This window comes from Schistocerca serialis, chromosome 9 (genome assembly GCF_023864345.2).
Source record: "Schistocerca serialis cubense isolate TAMUIC-IGC-003099 chromosome 9, iqSchSeri2.2, whole genome shotgun sequence".
Lineage (NCBI taxonomy): Eukaryota > Metazoa > Arthropoda > Insecta > Orthoptera > Acrididae > Schistocerca > Schistocerca serialis.
Genome location: NC_064646.1, coordinates 244,225,557 through 244,246,199, shown reverse-complemented (window position 1 = coordinate 244,246,199; position 20,643 = coordinate 244,225,557). Strand labels below are relative to the sequence as shown.

The 20,643-nt window shown below is 44.6% G+C and overlaps 1 protein-coding gene across 1 annotated transcript in view; it reads left to right on the top strand.

Annotated features, from left to right (window-relative positions):
- The window catches only part of LOC126419103 (SWI/SNF-related matrix-associated actin-dependent regulator of chromatin subfamily B member 1), a 127,597-nt gene that overhangs the window by 70,342 nt on the left and 36,612 nt on the right, over nt 1-20,643 (top strand). The window contains exon 7 of the mRNA XM_050086200.1: nt 18,213-18,403. Coding sequence (XP_049942157.1) covers nt 18,213-18,403 — 191 coding nt within the window. The remainder of the gene's footprint in view (nt 1-18,212; nt 18,404-20,643) is intronic.

Genomic DNA, 20,643 nt, shown 5'->3' with positions numbered 1-20,643 from the left:
ATCCATGTGGAAAAGATATCTATTGAATGTTATAACAAAGCAAGCTGTGCACAATTTTCGTTGAATGCCTTGGAATTGTTTGCCACACAACATGGCTGCGATATAGTTCATGACTACCGCAATAACCACTAAAGCCTGGCCTTGTTAGAATGATTCTGTCGATATGTGGTTTTGGTTGTAATCTTCCGTGCATTCTCTAAAGTGTGACACTTTGTTTTTCACATCTGGAGTTGGATGCTAATTAGCCACTTTTTGATTGGGTGCAATACTATATCCGCTTGTACATTCCCGGCTTACAGCTCATTGATCATTCTTTACAGTTCACCATTTTCTATCACTTAATGAAAGTTCGAAGTGCACTTATTTGTGAATTATGACACCATTATCAACTATCCCATTGATTGTTAGTATAATTATTAAAGTTAATGCCATGATGCTGCTACACATGCAGTCGTGAGGCATCATGTGTGACACTTGCCGTGGTCCTCTCCTTTCTCTTTAAAACCCTCATCTGCATTTCTGTTAGCTGTGCAACGTGGTCTTTTGACTGTTCGCATTTCAAATTACCATTCTCGCTATTGGTGCCAAGAAACAAGCCACTGGAAACATTTCTACTAGTGCCATACCGAAGCTTGGACTAGGTGCCACTATAGGTTTATGTTCATGTTCATAACTTACAATTCTGCAAAAAAATCTTCTTTGTGTTGACTTTATTTTTCTTAAAGTGAATGACATTTTGAAATACACAGAGTAAGAGGTCTAGGTATAAGTTGTTTTGTTCGTGTGTGATATTTGTCTTGTAAGAAATGGAAGTTTCCAAATATATTTTCAAGTTTAAAATACTGTGTTTTGTGGTTAATTGTAAAACAAGACCAACAGCTGGTGACCTTGATGTGATCCGCATAAGAATAAAATATGATGACACATAAAGGGAAAATAATATCTCAGTCATATGAAAATGGAAGTAGACAAAGTTAGTGCGAAATTTCCTCTGTCCAGGACTGAAAAGCCTGATACTTGTTTTTTCAGGCTGAAGTACGGTTTACAATCACAGGAATACAGACAGAAGCAACCAAATTCAGTTACATGTTGGCACAGTTAGAGCCCCGATGTCAAAAACATATAGGATCTCATGAACAGTGGCGAAAGCAACAAACATTTGTTAACTAAAGTAAGACTGCTTCTGACTTAAGAAAAGTGACGAATATCAAATTAAGAAACAATAGTCGAGACATCGTAAGACAGCTGGCAGCCCTATTGTCATCTTTCAGCTACAAAGTGCAAATGGCTGTAGGCAAAAACAGTAGCCGTCTGCAGAGCTCTGGCAGCAGTGAGTCATTTCCATAGCGACATTTACAAAATCATGTAATGTGATTGGCTTTAGAAGACACACAAAGCTGCTGTGCCTAGCCCACCATAACTGTCACAGGCCTTCTTAGAATGACTCGACTAGAAACAAAGAAATTGGTGATATGAAACCCAGTCACTGGTTTTGGAAAATAAAAAGTTATGGAGAAACAAATGATTAAGATAAAATTTTAAAGATTCACTGGCTAGACTAACTTCCTGGTAGCGTCCAAAATACTTTACTGATTTCTGAGGAAAATGTGGACATACCAGCACAAATGGCTCATGGGATGACGGAAATAACGAAACACTCAGGAACTTAAATTCATCTTCAGGGGAAATGACCCCTGTGGCATGCGATTCTTCTGAATCGGTGAAAGGTCTTGAAACTGAAGTCCGAAAATCCAAATCATGGGAACGACAGTGTCAATTGTGATGATGATCTTGTAGTAGGGGCCACAGGAAGGAAAGTACTGATATTTATACTGTACTGATATTTATACCAGGCTGCCAGTATTGATTGTTTGTTAGAGAACAATACTTCGGGGTAATGGTAGACAGCAGTGCGTATGTTTCTGTTATATCAGTGTGTCCCAAGGATAAGGTTAAAGAGACAGACTACAAACTTTATGCTGTGGTTTGATCTGAGGTTAATACTTAATGAATAAAGGTTATTGAATTGTTGATCTAAGTTTAAAATGCATTTTTGAGAGACCTTTCATTGTACCCATCACAACAAAAGGTATAATCAGTGCAGACTAAAGTTTGGCTAGTATAGACCTAACAAGAAAATTATTAGTTGACAGTAATACTCAGCTGCACTTGGCTGCACTACAGTGTGCAGTTGATTTGTCTCATTCCGTTAGTTCACTCCATGCTAACTGTAAATACTCTGAATTACTTTAAAAAATCCTTGAACTTATAAAACTAACCCTTAGACTGGGAGAAATCAAGCATGATGTTAAACTTTACATTGCATCCAGCAGCGGCATGCCAATGTACTCAAGAGCCCACAGGTTAGATCCACATAAACTAAATTGGGCTGCACAAGAATTCCAATTCTTAATGAATCATAATATAATGCACCCCTCTAAATCCCAGTGAGATAGTGCACGTGGTAGGAAAGCTGGATTGTCTATAGCACATTTGTAGAGACAGCAGTTGTCGTAATGATCGGACCCTACCTGCCTGCTATCAATTTCCTCACATAAATGGTGCAAATTCCATCCTTGTAGGAAAGAAATTATTTTCTAAACTCAATCTACTCAAAGAATATTACCATATCCTACTAGCTGAAAGTGACCAGGAAAAGAATGCTGTGGCAACACCATTTGGATTTTATTAATTCAATTTCATGTGCAGTCATTCACAACCAAAACTAAATTTTTATTGCATCTTAAACGAAATGTAATCATATCAAATGTGGGTAAGTTTATTTTCCCAAGCTATGAAATTAAAGTGCCATAGGTGAGTTATTTAAAAAAATCACTCTCCTTACAAAGTTACATATCAATAGGAAAATGTGGTGAAACCCATGTTATCAGAGCAAGGCCTTCGTTACTCTCAGTATGAAATAAATTCCTTCAGGTAAAGGCACAGTTGTCAAAAGAATCAGTGAGATAGCCTCTTACGTGGATGATTCTGTGGCAGTAGATATTGAAGCATTGCCAGTACTCTAAATTTTGTTCGTTAGAAGTTTATTGCAAAGCACTGGAGGAAATCATTTTCCAGAAGTTTAACTGCCAACAAAAATGTTGTTCTCTCTACAAGAAACTGGAAGATATTTTCAAAGAAATAAATATTCCTTGAACAAATATACTTTCACATGCAATTGATGGAGCTGTATTCACAGTCAGTCAGTGTCACAGATTCTTACACAATTTAATATCTACTCACCATATAGAGGAGATGTGGAGTCACCGACAGACACAGCGAAAAGACTGCTAGCCATGTGGGATTTCAGCCAAAAGGCCTTCTTCTAATGTAGAAAACACACACACATTCACACAAACACAACTGATACACACATGACCCCTGTCTCTGACCACCGAGGCTGGAATAAGCATGGTGACAGTGGTTATGCATATGTGAGTTGTATGTGCATGAACGTGTGTGTTCTACATTAGAAGGCCTTTCGACTAAAAGCTCACAAAGTTAGCAATCTTCTTGTTGTGTCTGTCTCTGACTCAACATATCCATTGTGAGTAGCAGTTTATTCTTTTCTTAATACTGTCATTATTCCGTCCTGGATTTTCATTGTTTCAATTTAATATCTGCACTGCCTTAAGTATTTCATTCCACTGGGTAATCCATAGGTATGACCTTACAGAAATTAAGATGGGAGATTGCATAAATTTGTGCACTATGTTAACAAGATAAAATTGCATTCTACATCTACATACATACTCCAGAAGCCACCATACAGTGTGTGGCAGAGGGTACCTTGTACCACTGCTAGTCATTTCCTTTCCTGTTACATTCACAGGTAGTGTGAGGGAAGAAGACTGTGTATGTGCCTCCTTATGAGCTTTAATTTCTCTTATCTTTGTGTTCCATATGTGAAAAGTACATTGGCAGTAGTAGAATCATTCCGCAGTCAACTTAAAATGCTGGTTCACTAAATTTTCTCAATAGTGTTCCTCGAAGAGAACTTCACCTTGCCTCCAGGGATTCTCATTTGAGTTCCTGAAGCATCTCTGTAATACTCATGTTGTTTGAACCTACTGGCAAATCTAGCAACCTGCCTCCGAATTGCTCGGGTGTCTTTCTTCAATCCAACCTGACACGGATCCCAAATATTGAGCAGCACTCAAGAATGCATTGCACTAGTGCCCTACATGTGGTCTCCTTTACAGATAAACCATACTTTCCTATAATTCTCCCAAGAAACCAAAGTTGGCCAATTTGCCTTTTCTACCACAATCCTCACATGCTCAACCTGTATTGTATCGCTTTGAAACATTACTCCTAGCCATTTAATTGATATGACTGTATCAAACATCACATTGCTAATGTTGTATACGAACATTATGGGTTTGTTTTTCTGCTCACCTGCCTTAACTGAAATTTTGTACAAGTCAGCTTGCATTCTCCTACAGTCACTCAACACCACTGCCTTCCTGCACACCACAGTATCATCAAGTCGTCTTCTCTGGGACTCGCCTGACAATTCCCTTTTGCTGAAGAACACTTGCTGTTGAGGACACCTTACTGGATTCTGTTACTTTAGAAGTCTTCGAGTCATTCGCGTGTCTGGGAACCTGTTCCATATGCTCAGACCTTCGTTGACAGTCTGCAGTAGGGCACCTTATGAAATGCTTTTAGGAAATTCAGGAACATGGAATCTAGCTTTTGCCCTTCATCTGTGATTCCCAGGATATTGTAAGAAAGGGGCAAGCAGAGTTTTGCATGAGCGATGTATTCTACAACTATCATGATTCGTGAACAGGAGCTTTTATATGTCAAGGAAATTTGTTATAGTCAAACTGAAAATATCTTCAAGAATTGTGCAGCAAATCGATACTAAGAATATTGGTCTGTAATTTTGTGGGTCCATTCTTTTACCCTTCTTATGAACAGGAGTCAGCTACACTTGTTTCGGTCGCTTGGGACATTACGCTGGGCAAGAGATTCACGACAAATGCAAGCTAAGTAAGGGGCCAATGCCATAGGGTACTCTTTGCAAAACTGAATTCGGATCCCGTCTAGACCTGGTGATTAATTTGCTTTCAACTCTTCCAATTGTTTCTGTATGCCAGGGATGTTTATTAGTATGTCCTCCATATGGATGCCTGCCTGATGGTCAAATGACATGTGTGTACAATTCTCCTGCATTAACAATTACTTAAATGCCAAGTTTAAATTTTCTGTTTTCCTTTTGCTCTCTTCTTGCGCCACACCAGACTGGTCAATGAGTGACTGGATAGAAGTATTAGGCCTACTTAGCTATTTTATGTACAACCAGAATTTTCTCAGGTTCTTGGCAAGATCTTTCGCTAAGGTAGGACGGTGGTAGTTCTATGCTTTGCACATCTAGTAACTTTTGCCTGTAGTCATTTGTGCATTCTCTTTTAAATCGAGTGTGCATTAGCCTTTGCTTCCTCAGTATTTTCTGCGCTTCATTGTTAAACCATGATGGGTCGTCTTATCCTTAATACTGTTACTCGACGCATATTTCTCCAGAGCATCATTCACAATCCATTTAAACTTTGCCCATAATTCCTCTATGTCCATCATACTGGAACTAAATGATGTCAATTCATTGTATGAGAGGAATGTTAACAACTGCTTATCTTCTCTTTCTAGCAAAAATAATCTCCTACCTTTTGCAATGGGTTTATTAATTTTAGTACCTGTTGTCACTATGATATAGTGATCACTAATCCCAACGTCTGTTCTGACGCCATCGATGAGGTGACACCTGTTTGTAGCTATAATGTCTCAAATACATCTACATCTACATTTCTACATCTACATTTATACTCCGCAAGCCACCCAACGGTGTGTGGCGGAGGGCACTTCACGTGCCACTGTCATTACCTCCCTTTCCTGTTCCAGTCGCGTATGGTTCGCGGGAAGAACGACTGTCTGAAAGCCTCCGTGCGCGCTCTAATCTCTCTAATTTTACATTTGTGATCTCCTCGGGAGGTATAAGTAGGGGGAAGCAATATATTCGATACCTCATCCAGAAACGCACCCTCTCGAAACCTGGCGAGCAAGCTACACCGCGATGCAGAGCGCCTCTCTTGCAGAGTCTGCCACTTGAGTTTGTTAAACATCTCCGTAACGCTTCCCCCTGCGGGTCCGGGGATTAGAATAGGCACGAGGTATTCCTGCCTGTCGTAAGAGGCGATTAAAAGGAGTCCCTCCCCCTCAAGGGGGTAGTTAGCGCTTGCATCCGGAGGCAGATGGTTCCACGACCTATATTTGCGGTCATTTTGGTTTTTCACTTCTTCTCGTTTCTTCCTTCCTTTGGTTGGTTCCTTACTTTGTTCTTCTCCATCTCACTGTCTTCCTTACTCTTTTCCTTGCCTTCTTCTCCTTGCCTTCTCTGATCTCCGCCTCGGTGTTTGAGATAGTCTGTCCTCTCGCTCCCTCTCTCTCTTCTTTTTCCTCTTCTTCCTTCCTCCCTGTGTGCGCCTGAAGGCCGACCCACGCGTAGCCGGTGACGGGGTAACGCGTAATTCCCCGCCCTGGGTAGACAAGTAAGGCACGCATGTACCCCCTGGTAAAGGCTAGGCCCAGGGAGGGGTGATTGCCTGAGCTGATACCTTCTGACCATGTCGATTGGTCCCTCCGTCTGTTTCTCGGGAGGTGTGACCTGAGGTGTAAACATTCACCTAAGGCGGGAGTGCCCTCTGAGAGGGTCCCCACAAGGAAGGAGCGCACCATCGGAGATGCTGGCAATCATGGGGGATTCCTCCGCAATGGATTTCTCTTCTTCTTCTCTCGACTTCTGCCCATAAACGGAAACTTGACCAGCCACCAGTGACAAAAGTACTACCGGCTGCCCCACAGTTCCTCGTAGTTTCTTGATCTGAGGACGGCAAGGATTTTTCCTCTGTCAACCCTTTCGTTATCCAGAAGGGCGTAGATGCCATAACTGGATCTGTCAAATCTTGTACCTGGTTGCGTAACGGTACCTTGTTACTAGAAACTGAGAGCGCCTTGCAGGCACAAAAACTGCTTCGGGCCACACTCCTGTACACGTTCCCTGTCCGGATGTAGGCTCACCGCACTTTGAATTCGCCTCGTGGTGTGATATACACTCGATGACTCGACGGATTGACTGACGAGGAGATTCAGTCTTTCCTTGCTGAGCAGGGCGTGACGGCTGCCCATAGGGTCATGAAAAAGGTCAACAATGACCTTATACCAACCCGGACACTTTTCTTGACCTTTGATAGTGTTCAGCTGCCGTCATGTATCAAAGCGGGCTACGAGGTTATTTTTGTTCGCCCCTATGTCCCGACACCTACGCGCTGCTACCAGTGTCAGCGTTTTAATCACACTCACCAGTCTTGTTCCAATGCGGCTAAATGTGTCACTTGTGGCGGGGATGCCCATGAGGGTGATTGTCCACCTCTGTCTCCTCGTTGTTTGAACTGTCAGGGTGACCATGCAGCGTCCTCCCATGACTGTCCCATCTACAAGGAAGAACGCTGTATCCAAGAAATTCGGGTCAAAGAGAAAGTGTCCACCTCGGCTGCTCGCAAGCTATTTGCTAGTAGGAAGCCCACGCTGCTCCCAGCGGGGAAATACAGTACTGTCCTCGCCTCTCCTCGGACTACCAGGGAGGTGGCGACAAACACATACGATCTCACCTTCAGCACCACGGTCGTCCATTCGGCCAGTGCTAAGATCGCGCGGTCAACGTCTCCTCTTCCTCCCGTCACCCCTCAGACACAAGCACCTTCATCAGCTTCTGCTAAGACGAAGACCCAGAAGTCAGATGCACGGGCCTTCAAGAAGGAACCGTCCCGTGCAGACTTCCTACGTACCTCGAACTCCCAGCCATCGACCAGTACTTCCACTAAACGACCTTCCAAGAAGGCTCATAGGAAGCACAGTTCTCCTCCTCTGCCGCGGTGCATTTCTTCTCCTGTGCCACCCAGCGGTTGCCGCCCCAGGCCGTCATCCGTTTCGCCTGGCCGCGCCGCTGGTAGCTGAACATTTGGCCGTCCACCGGCGGAGGAAGCTCCTCCTCCTGGCCATCTTAACGAGATGGCCGATGAACCTATAGAACCAATGGACGATGACTGTCCACCTACTGATAGCGGCGGCAGTGCTCGCTCGAAGCCTGTCCCTCAGCGGCCTTCGAGGTGACCCCTTCTTCATCTTCCTTTTCCTATCACGGTGGCACTTATTCACTGGAATATTCGCAGCATTCGTTCCAACCGAGAGGACTTGAAGTTGCTGCTCCGCTTGCACCGTCCGCTCGTCGTAGCCCTCCAGGAAACGAAGCTACGCCCATGCGATCACATTGCCTTGGCACACTACACCTCTGTGCGTTTTGACCTACCCCCTGTGGTAGGTATTCCGGCTCATGGAGGGGTTATGTTGCTGGTCCGAGATGATATTTACTATGATCCCATCACATTGCACACCGGCCTGCAGGCAGTTGCCATCCGAATTACTCTCCCCACTTTTACATTTTTCATTTGTACCGTTTACACTCCATCGTCGTCTGCCATTACCAGGGCAGACATGATGCAAATTATTGTTCAGCTACCTGCACCATTTTTGTTAACTGGAGACTTCAATGCCCACCATCCCCTTTGGGGCTCTCCAGCATCCTGCCCAAGGGGCTCCCTGTTAGCAGACCTTTTCAACCAGCTCAATCTTGTCTGTCTCAATACTGGCGCCCCTACTTTTCTTTCGGACACATCTCACACCTATTCCCATTTAGACCTCTCTATATGTACTACCCAACTTGCACGCCGGTTTGAGTGGTATGCCCTTTCTGATACATATTCGAGCGACCACTTCCCGTGTGTCATCCATCTCCTGCATCATACCCCCTCTCCGTGCTCAACTAGTTGGAACATCTCCAAAGCAGACTGGGGGCTCTTCTCTTCCAGGGCGACCTTTCAGGATCAACCCTTCACAAGCTGCGATAGTCAGGTCGCACACCTCACGGAAGTCATTCTCACTGCTGCTGAATGTTCCATCCCTCACACTACTTCTTCTCCATTTCGCGTACCGGTCCCCTGGTGGACGGCAGCATGTCGAGACGCTTTACGTGCTCGTCGACGTGCTTTACGCACCTTTAAACGCCACCCTACAGTGGCGAATTGTATCACTTATAAATGATTACGTGCGCAGTGCCGTTGTATTATTAAAGAAAGCAAGAAAGCCAGCTGGGCTGCTTTCACAAGCACCTTCAACAGTTTTACTCCTTCTTCTGTTGTCTGGGGTAGCCTGCGCTGGCTATCTGGCACTAAGGTCCACTCACCAGTTCCTGGCTTGACGGTCGCGAATGGCGTCCTTGTGGCCCCTGAGGATGTCTCCAATGTCTTCGGCCGCTTTTTCGCAGAGGTTTCGAGCTCCGCTCATTACCACCCTGCCTTCCTCCCCAGAAAAGAGGCAGAGGAGGCTAGGCCACCTAACTTCCGCTCCTCGAATCGTGAAAGTTATAATGCCCCTTTCACCATGCGGGAACTCGAAAATGCACTTCCCCGGTGACAGTCCTCCGCTCCAGGGCCTGATTCTATTCATATTCAGATGCTGAAGAACCTTTCTGCTGTGGGTAAAGGTTTCCTTCTTTGTACTTATAATCGCATCTGGATTGAGGGACATGTTCCCGCATGCTGGCGCGAGTCTATTGTTGTACCGATTCCTAAACTGGGGAAGGACAAGCACTTGCCTTCCAGTTATCGACCCATCTCGCTTACCAGCTGTGTCTGTAAGGTGATGGAGCGAATGGTTAACTCTCGTTTGGTTTGGCTGCTCGAATCTCGACGCCTACTTACCACTGTACAATGTGGATTTCGTAGGCGCCGCTCTGCTGTTGACCATCTGGTTACCTTGTCGACCTTCATTATGAATAACTTCTCTCGGAAGCACCCGACCGCGGCTGTATTCTTTGATTTGGAGAAGGCTTACGACACCTGTTGGAGGGCGGGCATTCTCCGTACCATCCAAACATGGGGCCTTCGCGGTCGCCTCCCTCTTTTTATTTGTTCCTTTTTAATGGATCGACAGTTCAGGGTACGTGTGGGTTCTGTCCTGTCAGACACCTTTCGTCAGGAGAATGGGGTGCCATAGGGCTCAGTTTTGGGTGTCGCTCTCTTCGCCATAGCGATCAATCCAATAATGGATTGCCTCCCAGCTGATGTATCAGGCTCCCTTTTCGTGGACGATTTTACCATCTATTGCAGCGCGCAGCGTACATATTCCCTGGGAGCGCTGTCTTCAGCATTCTCTTGACCATCTTTACTCCTGGAGTGTCGCCAATGGCTTCAGTTTTTCTGCCGAGAAGACGGTCTGTATTAACTTCTGGCGCTACAAAGAGTTTCTCCCACCGTCCTTACGGCTCGGTCCCATTGCTCTCCCTTTCGTGGAGACAACAAAATTTTTAGGTCTTACATTTGACAGGAAACTTAGCTGATCTCCGCATGTGTCTTATTTGGCTGCCCGTTGTACCCGTTCTCTAAATGTCCTCCATGTTCTCGGTGGTATGTCGTGGGGAACCGTCCTACTTCGCCTATATTGGTCGATCGTCCGCTCAAAGCTGGATTATGGGAGCTTCGTATACTCCTCTGCACAGCCGTCCATCTTAAGCCGCCTCAACTCCATACAACATCAGGGTTTACATCTTGCGATCGGAGCATTTTATACTAGTCCCGTCGAGAGTCTTCATGCTGAAGCCGGTGAATTGCCACTGACCTACCGGCGCGATATACTGCTTTGTCGGTATGCCTGTCGGCTACTGTCAATGCCTGACCACCCGTCTTATTGTTCCTTTTTCGACGACTCTCTCGATCGTCAATACGGGTTGTATGTCTCTGCCCTGCTACCCCCTGGAGTTCGCTTTCGTCGCCTCCTTCAACACCTTGATTTTTCACTCCCTGCAACCTTTAGAGTGGGCGAGAGCCACACACCACCTTGGCTCCAGGCTCAGGTTCGTGTTCACCTTGACCTCAGCTCGCTCCCAAAGGAGGTTACCCCTGGTTCGGTGTACCACTCCCGTTTTGTCGAACTTCGTTCGAAGTTCATTAATATGACCTTCATTTATACAGATGGCTCTAAGACCAATGACAGGGTCGGTTGTTCTTTTATTGTCGGGGCACAAAATTTAAAATACCGGCTCCATGGCCATTGTTCGGTCTTCACAGCTGAGCTCTTTCCCCTCTACCAGGCTGTTCTTTATATCTGCTGCCACCGACATTCTGCTTATGTCATCTGCTCCGATTCCCTGAGTGCCATCCAGAGCCTCAGTGGTCCGTGTCCGGTTCACCCTTTCGTGCACCGGATCCAACGCTCTATTCAGCGGCTGGTGGATGACGGTTCTCCGGTTAGCTTTATGTGGGTTCCTGGCCATGTCGGTATCCCTGGGAACGAAGCTGCAGATGCCGCGGCCAAGGCTGCGGTCCTCCAGCCTCAGACGGCTTCTTGTTGTGTCCATTCATCAGATCGTAGCAGGGTCATTTGTCGGCGCATTTTATCGCTGTGGCATGCCGATTGGGCTGCACTTACGGACAACAAGCTTCGGGCCTTGAAACCTCTTCCCGCGGCTTGGACGTCCTCCTCACGCCCTTCTCGGCGGTAGGAGGTAGTTTTGGCCCGGTTACGAATTGGACACTGCCGGTTCAGCCATCGCCATCTGCTGACGGTTGCACCGGCGCCATTCTGCCCATGTGGGCAATTGCTGACGGTCTGCCACATTTTAACGTCCTGTCCGGATTTTAATACAATGCGTCTTGATCTTGGCCTTCCATGTATTCTCGATGCCATTTTAGCGGATGACCCAGGAGCAGCTGCTCGCGTTCTTCGTTTTATCAACTTGACACACCTGTCTAAGGACATTTGATTATGCCGCTTTTTTTAATCCTATGCCTGTCAATCTTTTATCGTGTTTTCCCTTTTAGTTGCTGTTTTAAACTTATGCCTCGCGGTGCATTCCTAATGTAGTCTGGGCGCTAATGACCATTGAAGTTGTGCGCCCTAAAACCACAAAAAAAATCTCCGTAACGCTATCACGGTTACCAAATAACCCTATGACGAAACGCGACGCTCTTCTTTGGATCTTCTCTATCTCCTCCGTCAACCCGATCTGGTACGGATCCCACGCTGATGAGCAATACTCAAGTATAGGTCGAACGAGTGTTTTGTAAGCCACCTCCTTTGTTGATGGACTACATTTTCTAAGGACTCTCCCAATGAGTCTCAACCTGGTACCCGCCTTACCAACAATTAATTTTATATGATCATTCCACTTCAAATCGTTCCGCATGCATACTCCCAGATATTTTACAGAAGTAATTGCTACCAGTGTTTGTTCCGGTATCATATAATCATACAATAAAGGATCCTTCTTTCTATGTATTCGCAATACATTACATTTGTCTATGTTAAGGGTCAGTTGCCACTCCCTGCACCAAGTGCCTATCCACTGCAGATCTTCCTACATTTTGCTACAATTTTCTAATGCTGCAACTTCTCTGTATAGTACAGCATCATCCGCGAAAAGCCGCATGGAACTTCCGACACTATCTACTAGGTCATTTATATATATTGTGAAAAGCAATGGTCCCATAACACTCCCCTGTGGCACGCCAGAGGTTACTTTAACGTCTGTAGACGTCTCTCCATTGATAACAACATGCTGTGTTCTGTTTGCTAAAAACTCTTCAATCCAGCCACACAGCTGGTCTGATATTCCGTAGGCTCTTACTTAGTTTATCAGGCGACAGTGCGGAACTGTATCGAACGCCTTCCGGAAGTCAAGAAAAATAGCATCTACCTGGGAGCCTGTATCTAATATTTTCTGGGTCTCATGAACAAATAAAGCAAATTGGGTCTCACACGATCGCTGTTTCCGGAATCCATGTTGATTCCTACATAGTAGATTCTGGGTTTCCAAAAATGACATGGTACTCGAGCAAAAAACATGTTCTAAATTCTACAACAGATCGACATCAGAGATATAGGTCTATAGTTTTGCGCATCTGCTCGACGACCCTTTTTGAAGACTGGGACTACCTGTGCTCTTTTTCAATCATTTGGAACCTTCCGTTCCTCTAGAGACTTGCGGTACACGGCTGTTAGAAGGGGGGCAAGTTCTTTCTAGTACTCTGTGTAGAATCGAATTAGTATCCCGTCAGGTCCAGTGGACTTTCCTCTATTGAGTGATTCCAGTTGCTTTTCTATTCCTTGGACACTTATTTCGATGTCAGCCATTTTTTCATTTGTGCGAGGATTTAGAGAAGGAACTGCAGTGCGGTCTTCCTCTGTGAAACAGCTTTGGAAAAACGTGTTTAGTATTTCAGCTTTACGCGTGTCATCCTCTGTTTCAATGCCATCATCATCCTGGAGTGTCTGGATATGCTGTTTCGAGCCACTTACTGATTTAACGTAAGACCAGAACTTCCTAGGATTTTCTGTCAAGTCGGTACATAAAATTTTACTTTTGAATTTACTAAACACTTCACGCATAGCCCTCCTTATGCTAACTTTGACATCGTTTAGCTTCTGTTTGTCTGAGAGGTTTTGGCTGCGTTTAAACTTGGAGTGAAGCTCTCTTTGCTTTCGCAGTGGTTTCCTAACTTTGTTGTTGTACCAAGGTGGGTTTTTCCCGTCTCTCACAGTTTTACTCGGCACGTACCTGTCTAAAACGCATTTTACGATTGCCTTGAACTTTTTCCATAAACACTCAACATTGTCAGTGTCGGAACAGAAATTTTTGTTTTGATCTGTTAGGTAGTCTGAAATCTGCCTTCTATTACTCTTGCTAAACAGGTAAACCTTCCTCCCTTTTTTTATATTGCTATTAACTTCCATATTCAGGAATGCTGCAACGGCCATATGATCACTGATTCCCTGTTCTGCACATACAGAGTCGAAAAGTTTGGGTCTGTTTGTTATCAGTAGGTCCAAGATGTTATCTCCATGAGTCGGTTCTCTGTTTAATTGCTCGAGGTAATTTTCGGATAGTGCACTCTGTATAATGTCACTCGATGCTCTGTCCCTACCACCCGTCCTAAACATCTGAGTGTCCCAGTCTATATCTGGTAAATTGAAATCTCCACGTAAGACTATAACATGCTGAGAAAATTTATGTGAAATGTATTCCAAATTTTCTCTCAGTTATTCGGCCACTAATGCTGCTGAGTTGGGAGGTCGGTAAAAGGAGCCAATTATTAACCTAGCTCGGTTGTTCTGCGACCGTGTGGGATGCAGATTCCTCGACTTGCGCCATAGGGTGGTGGGGTTTCGGGTTCCGCTGGATAGGTCGGGAGCCCACTACACGCAACAAGCGGCTACATGGATCTTGCAGACTGAGGGGCAACCTCTGGAACAGGACAAGCAGCCATGTCAGGCCGAAGATCAGTATCAGCCTGAGACAGAGCCTGAAACCAGTTCGTCAGACAAACCGGAGAGGCCTTCCGTTCAGCCCTCTGGAATGTCTTTCGCCCCCTGCCACACCTTGAGACGACCTTGCGCGCTGCTGACACACTGCTCAGCGGCGGAAGGAGACTACGCGATTTTACACTATTCAGGTACTATAAAACGCGATGCTACAACTCTCAAATACTATTATACGCCCGAAATTCACAGGAACTACGCACTTCTACTTCACTACAGGATAAACTACTACTAACAGCGATGAACACTCCACCACCGGTTGCATGCAATCTATCCTTTCTAAACACCGTCTGTACCTTTGTAAAAATTTCGGCATAATTTCTCTCTGGCTTAAGCCAGCTTTCTGTACCTATAACGATTTCAGCTTCGGTGCTTTCTATCTGCGCTTGAAGTTCTGGTACTTTACCAACGCAGCTTCGACAGTTGACAATTACAATACCGATTGCTGCTTGGTCCCCGCATGTCCTGACTTTGCCCTGCACCCGTTGAGGCTGTTGCCCTTTCTGTACTTGCCCAAGGCCATCTAACCTAAAAAACCGCCCAGCCCACGCCACACAACCCCTGCTACCCGTGTAGCCGCTTGTTGCGTGTAGTGGACTCCTGACCTATCCAGCGGAACCCGAAACCCCACCACCCTATGGCGCAAGTCGAGGAATCTGCAGCCCACACGGTCGCAGAACCGTCTCAGCCTCTGATTCAGACCCTCCACTCGGCTCTGTACCAAAGGTCCGCAGTCAGTCCTGTCGACGATGCTGCAGATGGTGAGCTCTGCTTTCATCCCGCTAGCGAGACTGGCAGTCTTCACCAAATCAGATAGCCGCCGGAAGCCAGAGAGGATTTCCTCTGATTGATAGCGACACACATCATTGGTGCCGACATGAGCGACCTGCAGATGGGTGCACCCTGTACCCTTCATGGCATCCGGAAGGACCCTTTCCACATCTGGAATGACTCCCCCCGGTATGCACACGGAGTGCACATTGGTTTTCTTCCCCTCTCTTGCTGCCATTTCCCTAAGGGGCCCCATTACGCGCCTGACGTTGGAGCTCCCAACTACCAGTAAGCCCACCCTCTGCGACTGCCAGGATCTTGCAGAGTGAGGGGCAACCTCTGGAACAGGACAAGCAGCCATGTCAGGCCGAAGATCAGTATCAGCCTGAGACAGAGCCTGAAACCGGTTCGTCAGACAAACTGGAGAGGCTTTCCGTTCAGCCCTCCGGAATGTCTTTCGCCCCCTGCCACACCTTGAGACGACCTCCCACTCTACCACAGGTGAGGGCTCAGCCTCAATGCGGGCAGTATCCAGGGCAACCACAGTCGTAGTCCGATCGGGGGATTTGTGGAACGAGCTGACCGTCCCAGACGAACCCCCATCCGGACCCCCACAGTGATGCCCATTGGCAACAGCCTCAAGCTGTGTGACCGAAGCCAGCACTGCCTGAAGCTGGGAGCGAAGGGATGCCAACTCAGCCTGCATCCGAACACAGCAGTTGCAGTCCCTATCCATGCTAAAAACTGTTGTGCAAAGAACGTCTGAACTAATCTACAGAGAGCGCAAACAAATCGACACAAAATTTAAACGGTTATTAAAATACAAGATTGCCTAGTAAATGCAGTAATGCTGCTACTTGCGCACTGCTGACACACTGCTCGGCGGCGGAAGGAGACTACGCGATTTTACACTATTCAGGTACTAAAACGCGATGCTACAACTCTCAAATACTATTATACGCCCGAAATTTATGAATTAAACAATGCAAGTACCAAAAACACACAAAGAAATTAAGAATTAAACTATGTGCTTATAAATGAATATTGGGGTTTTAATGCTTTATAATATTTGTTACGCTGAACTTACTGTTATAAATGATATGTCAAATGAAAGAGAAAGTCAAAACAGTTTTACCAAGAACCTTATAAGTGTTCAATGTGAGCACTGGCATAGCGAAGTACGCAATTAGTTGCACTTCACTGTACCCAAGCGCTGGATAGGCCGCAAGGGGACCAATGACTGGGCATGGCCTCCAAGTTCACCCGACCTAACGCCATGTTATTTTTTCCTTTGGGGCTTCATCAAGGATAGTGTGTACATGCCTCCGCTACCAGCAGACCTCCCTGAATTAAGAAACCGGATTGAAGCAGCTGTTTCTACAGTCACTGAAGACACACGTATCAACATTTGGGAAGAACTCTGCTATATACTTGATATGTGCCATGTGACAAATGGTGCTCACATTGAACATTTTTAAGGTTCTTGGTAAAACTTTGAGTTGCTCTTTCATTTGACATATCATTTATAACTGTAAGTGTAATATAATAAATGTTATAAAGTGTTAAAACCCTGATATTCATTTATAAACACCCTGTATTTCTATTACATGTGGACTGTCTTAACTAACTGCTCAACACAATTTTCAGAAAATGCGTTCAAAGTTGCAAGACTGTCTGTCTTTACCCTCTCACAGTGAATCCACAGATGTTCCAGTTTTTGCTTCAGATTTCTGCCAAATCGCAGTCATGAGAATAATTTGAGTGTGAGAAATTTCCTAAAAGGGCGGTCAATTCTAGAACTTCGTTACGATTACTTTTGACAATTTGCTGATAAAATTTTGACAGTCCATGTGTCATTGCTGTGAACACAGTCTGTCGCTATCTGTATGTCGTCCGGCAAGTGTTAATCAGAGTACCTCAAGCTGCTGCATTTCTTTTCCACAAGCTTTGCAAGAAAATCATGAGGAAGTCAAAGATCTTTTGCTGTACACTCGGATGAGGCAGCTAGCAAGGGGAAACTGTATGTGACATTTCTACAAATTTTATGGCACAGGGACACAAAACGAGTTTTATTAAGGCTATAGATGTGGTGTCTTCACTCATTCTCACACTGTACCTTTATATCATTAACTAGAATGTATAGGACCTTTTTCAGTTTCCAAATTTTCTAGACATTATACACAAAGACAGGGCAGACCTGCAAACACAGATGTAGATGATTCACCTCAAAACTGCCAAACTGCTGTGATCACTATTCTGAGGTAGCAAGGGGGTTGCTGAGTTGAAACATGTTGAGAATCACTTTCTGAGCACAGTGCTCTGCCTAGTGTTTCATTTTCTGCTGTGGTAGCTCCTCAGAGTTGGAGTTTGTTGATTCCATCTCAGATGTTTGCCTCTTTAAAAATGAGAACTTTGTAAAGTAGCTGAATTGGTCAGTCATAGCTATGCAGCTTTCATTGTGTCATGTGATTAACTGAACATTGTTGATGCTTTCGAAGTTGAAGTGTTACGGGTCCTGGAGCTTGTTTAGTCAATGAATTAACACTGTTTGCTTTATTTAAAATGAAGGCCACACCTTTTTGGAAAAGGTTTGTCATTTCCACCAATTTCTATACCATTTCAGCACAATCTAGTTTAGTAGCAGTTAAAAGTCTCGAAGAATAACATTTCATGGTTACCCCATGTCAGTGCCCAATCTGCTACTGCTGATTCATATGTATGGCTGAAGTGGTATCGTGTGTTCATGAAGCTGGGTGGTTATGCTTTTTTCATTTTGCTGCCCTTGCAGGGGATTTTGTATGAATGTAGAACTTCGTATTACTAAAAATCATGTTAATAATACAAGAATTCTTCACATTGGTCTAAACATCAGCAGTGTGTTTGCTATGACAGAATTAAAAAAAAAAACAATAAAAATAAAAATAAAAAAATAAAAAGAATTATTATGTATTTTGTTGATTTACGTAGTCACTATGGAAAATTTGTTGAATGCTTGATATGTGTTTCAGCTGAACATCCATGTTGGCAATACCTCTTTAGTGGATCAAGTTGAATGGGACATGAGCGAAAAAGAAAATAATCCTGAAACATTTGCAATGAAACTTTGTGCAGAACTTGGTCTGGGTGGAGAGTTTGTGACAGCTATTGCATACAGTATCCGTGGACAACTGAGCTGGCATCAACGTACTTATGCCTTTAGGTACTGATTTTCACTTTACTTACAGAATTAGTAACAGTTAAAAGGAACTGTGTATAAAAGCCACATTATCTTACAGTAATCATTCCTGATATCCTCTTTACTAGATACAAATATGAAATATACTGAAGATAAAATCTTATAGAATATTAGACCATGTAATTTTCCTCTTCAAGTTCTGCTTGATTTGTGTTTTGACCCCTCTGCTGGAATCTTTGTCAGGATCTTGTGTTGTTCAATGTCAGCTGAAGACTGTCAAAGACCAGTACCACATTCACTTAAAACAGCGAGTTTTCGCGCGAGAGATTATGATGAAGGAGTGGGATTATGGGCTAAAATCTTTCTCACTGCCTTTGATGGGCCATTGTCATTGGATAGAAAGGGAGTAATCCTGTACTCAAGCTGAATGTGGGTATTGGGTAAAATCCCTAAGGCTACTATGGGTGGGCCATCGTTTGTGTGTGGTGTTTGTGTTCTGAAATATGTTCTTTTACAGTCCCTCCTGTTTTGCCTATATATACAATGTCACAGCCACATGTCATTTCATTGACTTCCACTGTGAAGAGGTAATCAGGTGTACATGTCTTGCACCAGAAAAAAATCCTGTATTTTGTTTTGACTGAAAAATGTTGTCTGTATACCATTTTTTTTCCTTAGAATACTGTGGATGTGCTCATGAACTCTGGAAACAGACAGTACCATAACTGAGTGAGAAGACCGTTTCATGCCCTTTCTGTTAAATTTGTGTTGAAAAGCACTGCAAATAGACAAAACCATTTTAGTTGCTGGCTTTCAGTCTTCTTTAAGAAATCCAACTTTGACTGATTATGTGTTGGTAGGCTTTCTATATACTCTTATGTCCTATAGTCAAGGCAGTTGTAAGAAGATTCCTTAGAGCTTGCAGTGCTTTTGCCAGCCTTCAGCAGTGAAGTGATAACGGCTACAGTTGAAAACAGCTGCCTTCTGTGGAGCTGTGACAACACTTGAGATCGACAAACCCAGTCACCCTGGTCATTCCACAGTTGTTGCCTTCAAACCACCCATTGAACAAATGTATGTCTAATTGTCCAACACCTGCAACAAAGACAAACACTTCCTTCCTATATTACAGACCCCACTCATTTTCTAGATCATCTGAAATCTATGCCCATCCTACTCCAATCACACTATTTGCTTGCCACTGATAATGCCACCCCCGCCAGATCAACATCCCTCATATGCATGGTCTGTGTGCAACTGAACGTTTTCTCAGTTAGTGCCCACCTGATTCCAAACCTATGACATCATTCATGCTCAAGTTAACCAACTTTATACTTACCAACAATTACTTTTTTGAGGGGCAGACATACAAAAAGTTCAGGGGCATGGCCATGGGACCCAGGATGGCTCTTGCGTGTGCCAATCTCTTGACGGGTTGCTTGGTTGGAGTTTCCCTGGGATTCATAAGCTTTCAGCACCTGGTTTCGGTTAGGTACATTGATAACACCTTTGCCATATGGGCTTCTTAAAATTTTTAAAATGTCCAAATACGTTCTGTCAAATTCCTCAGATCACCGTGGTCTGTCTACGTACTTCCGTTCACATCAAAACTATTCACAAATTCGGTACTTGCATTTGACAGTTGCCATCCTTTCCATGTCAGACGTTTCCTTCCATTCAGCCTTGGCACTAGAGGCAAACATATTTGTTCAGGTGCAGACCCTGTACAGCAATACACAGCCATTCCCACCTCAGCCTTCATTGGATGTAATTACCCCACCAGCCCAACAAGCTCTGCAATATCCTTGTCAGTCTCCGTGCTCCTTCTGAATCCATCTCCTTACGCTATGGCTCCTACCCTGTGACTAACCCCACTGCAAGACTTGCCGTATGCACCCTCCTACCACCACCTATACCAGCTCTGTAACTGGCAAAACAGATACTATCGAAGGCAGAGCCGTCAATGAAATTACATGTCATATACCAGCTATTATGTAAACACTGTTTGCCGTTTAACGTAGGCATGGCTACTAGCAAGTTATCAGTTAGGATGAATGCATGTAGGCAGAGGATGTATAGTGGCAACGTACAATATCCTGTTGCAGAGCATACTTTACAATGTGACATTCATGAACTCTATGCACATTTCACCACACTGGCCATTTGTATTTTTCACCCAGACACCAGTTTCTTAGAACTTTGCAGGTGGGAACTGGAGCTACAACATGGCCCTTCATTCTCGCCATCCACATGGCCTTAATTTA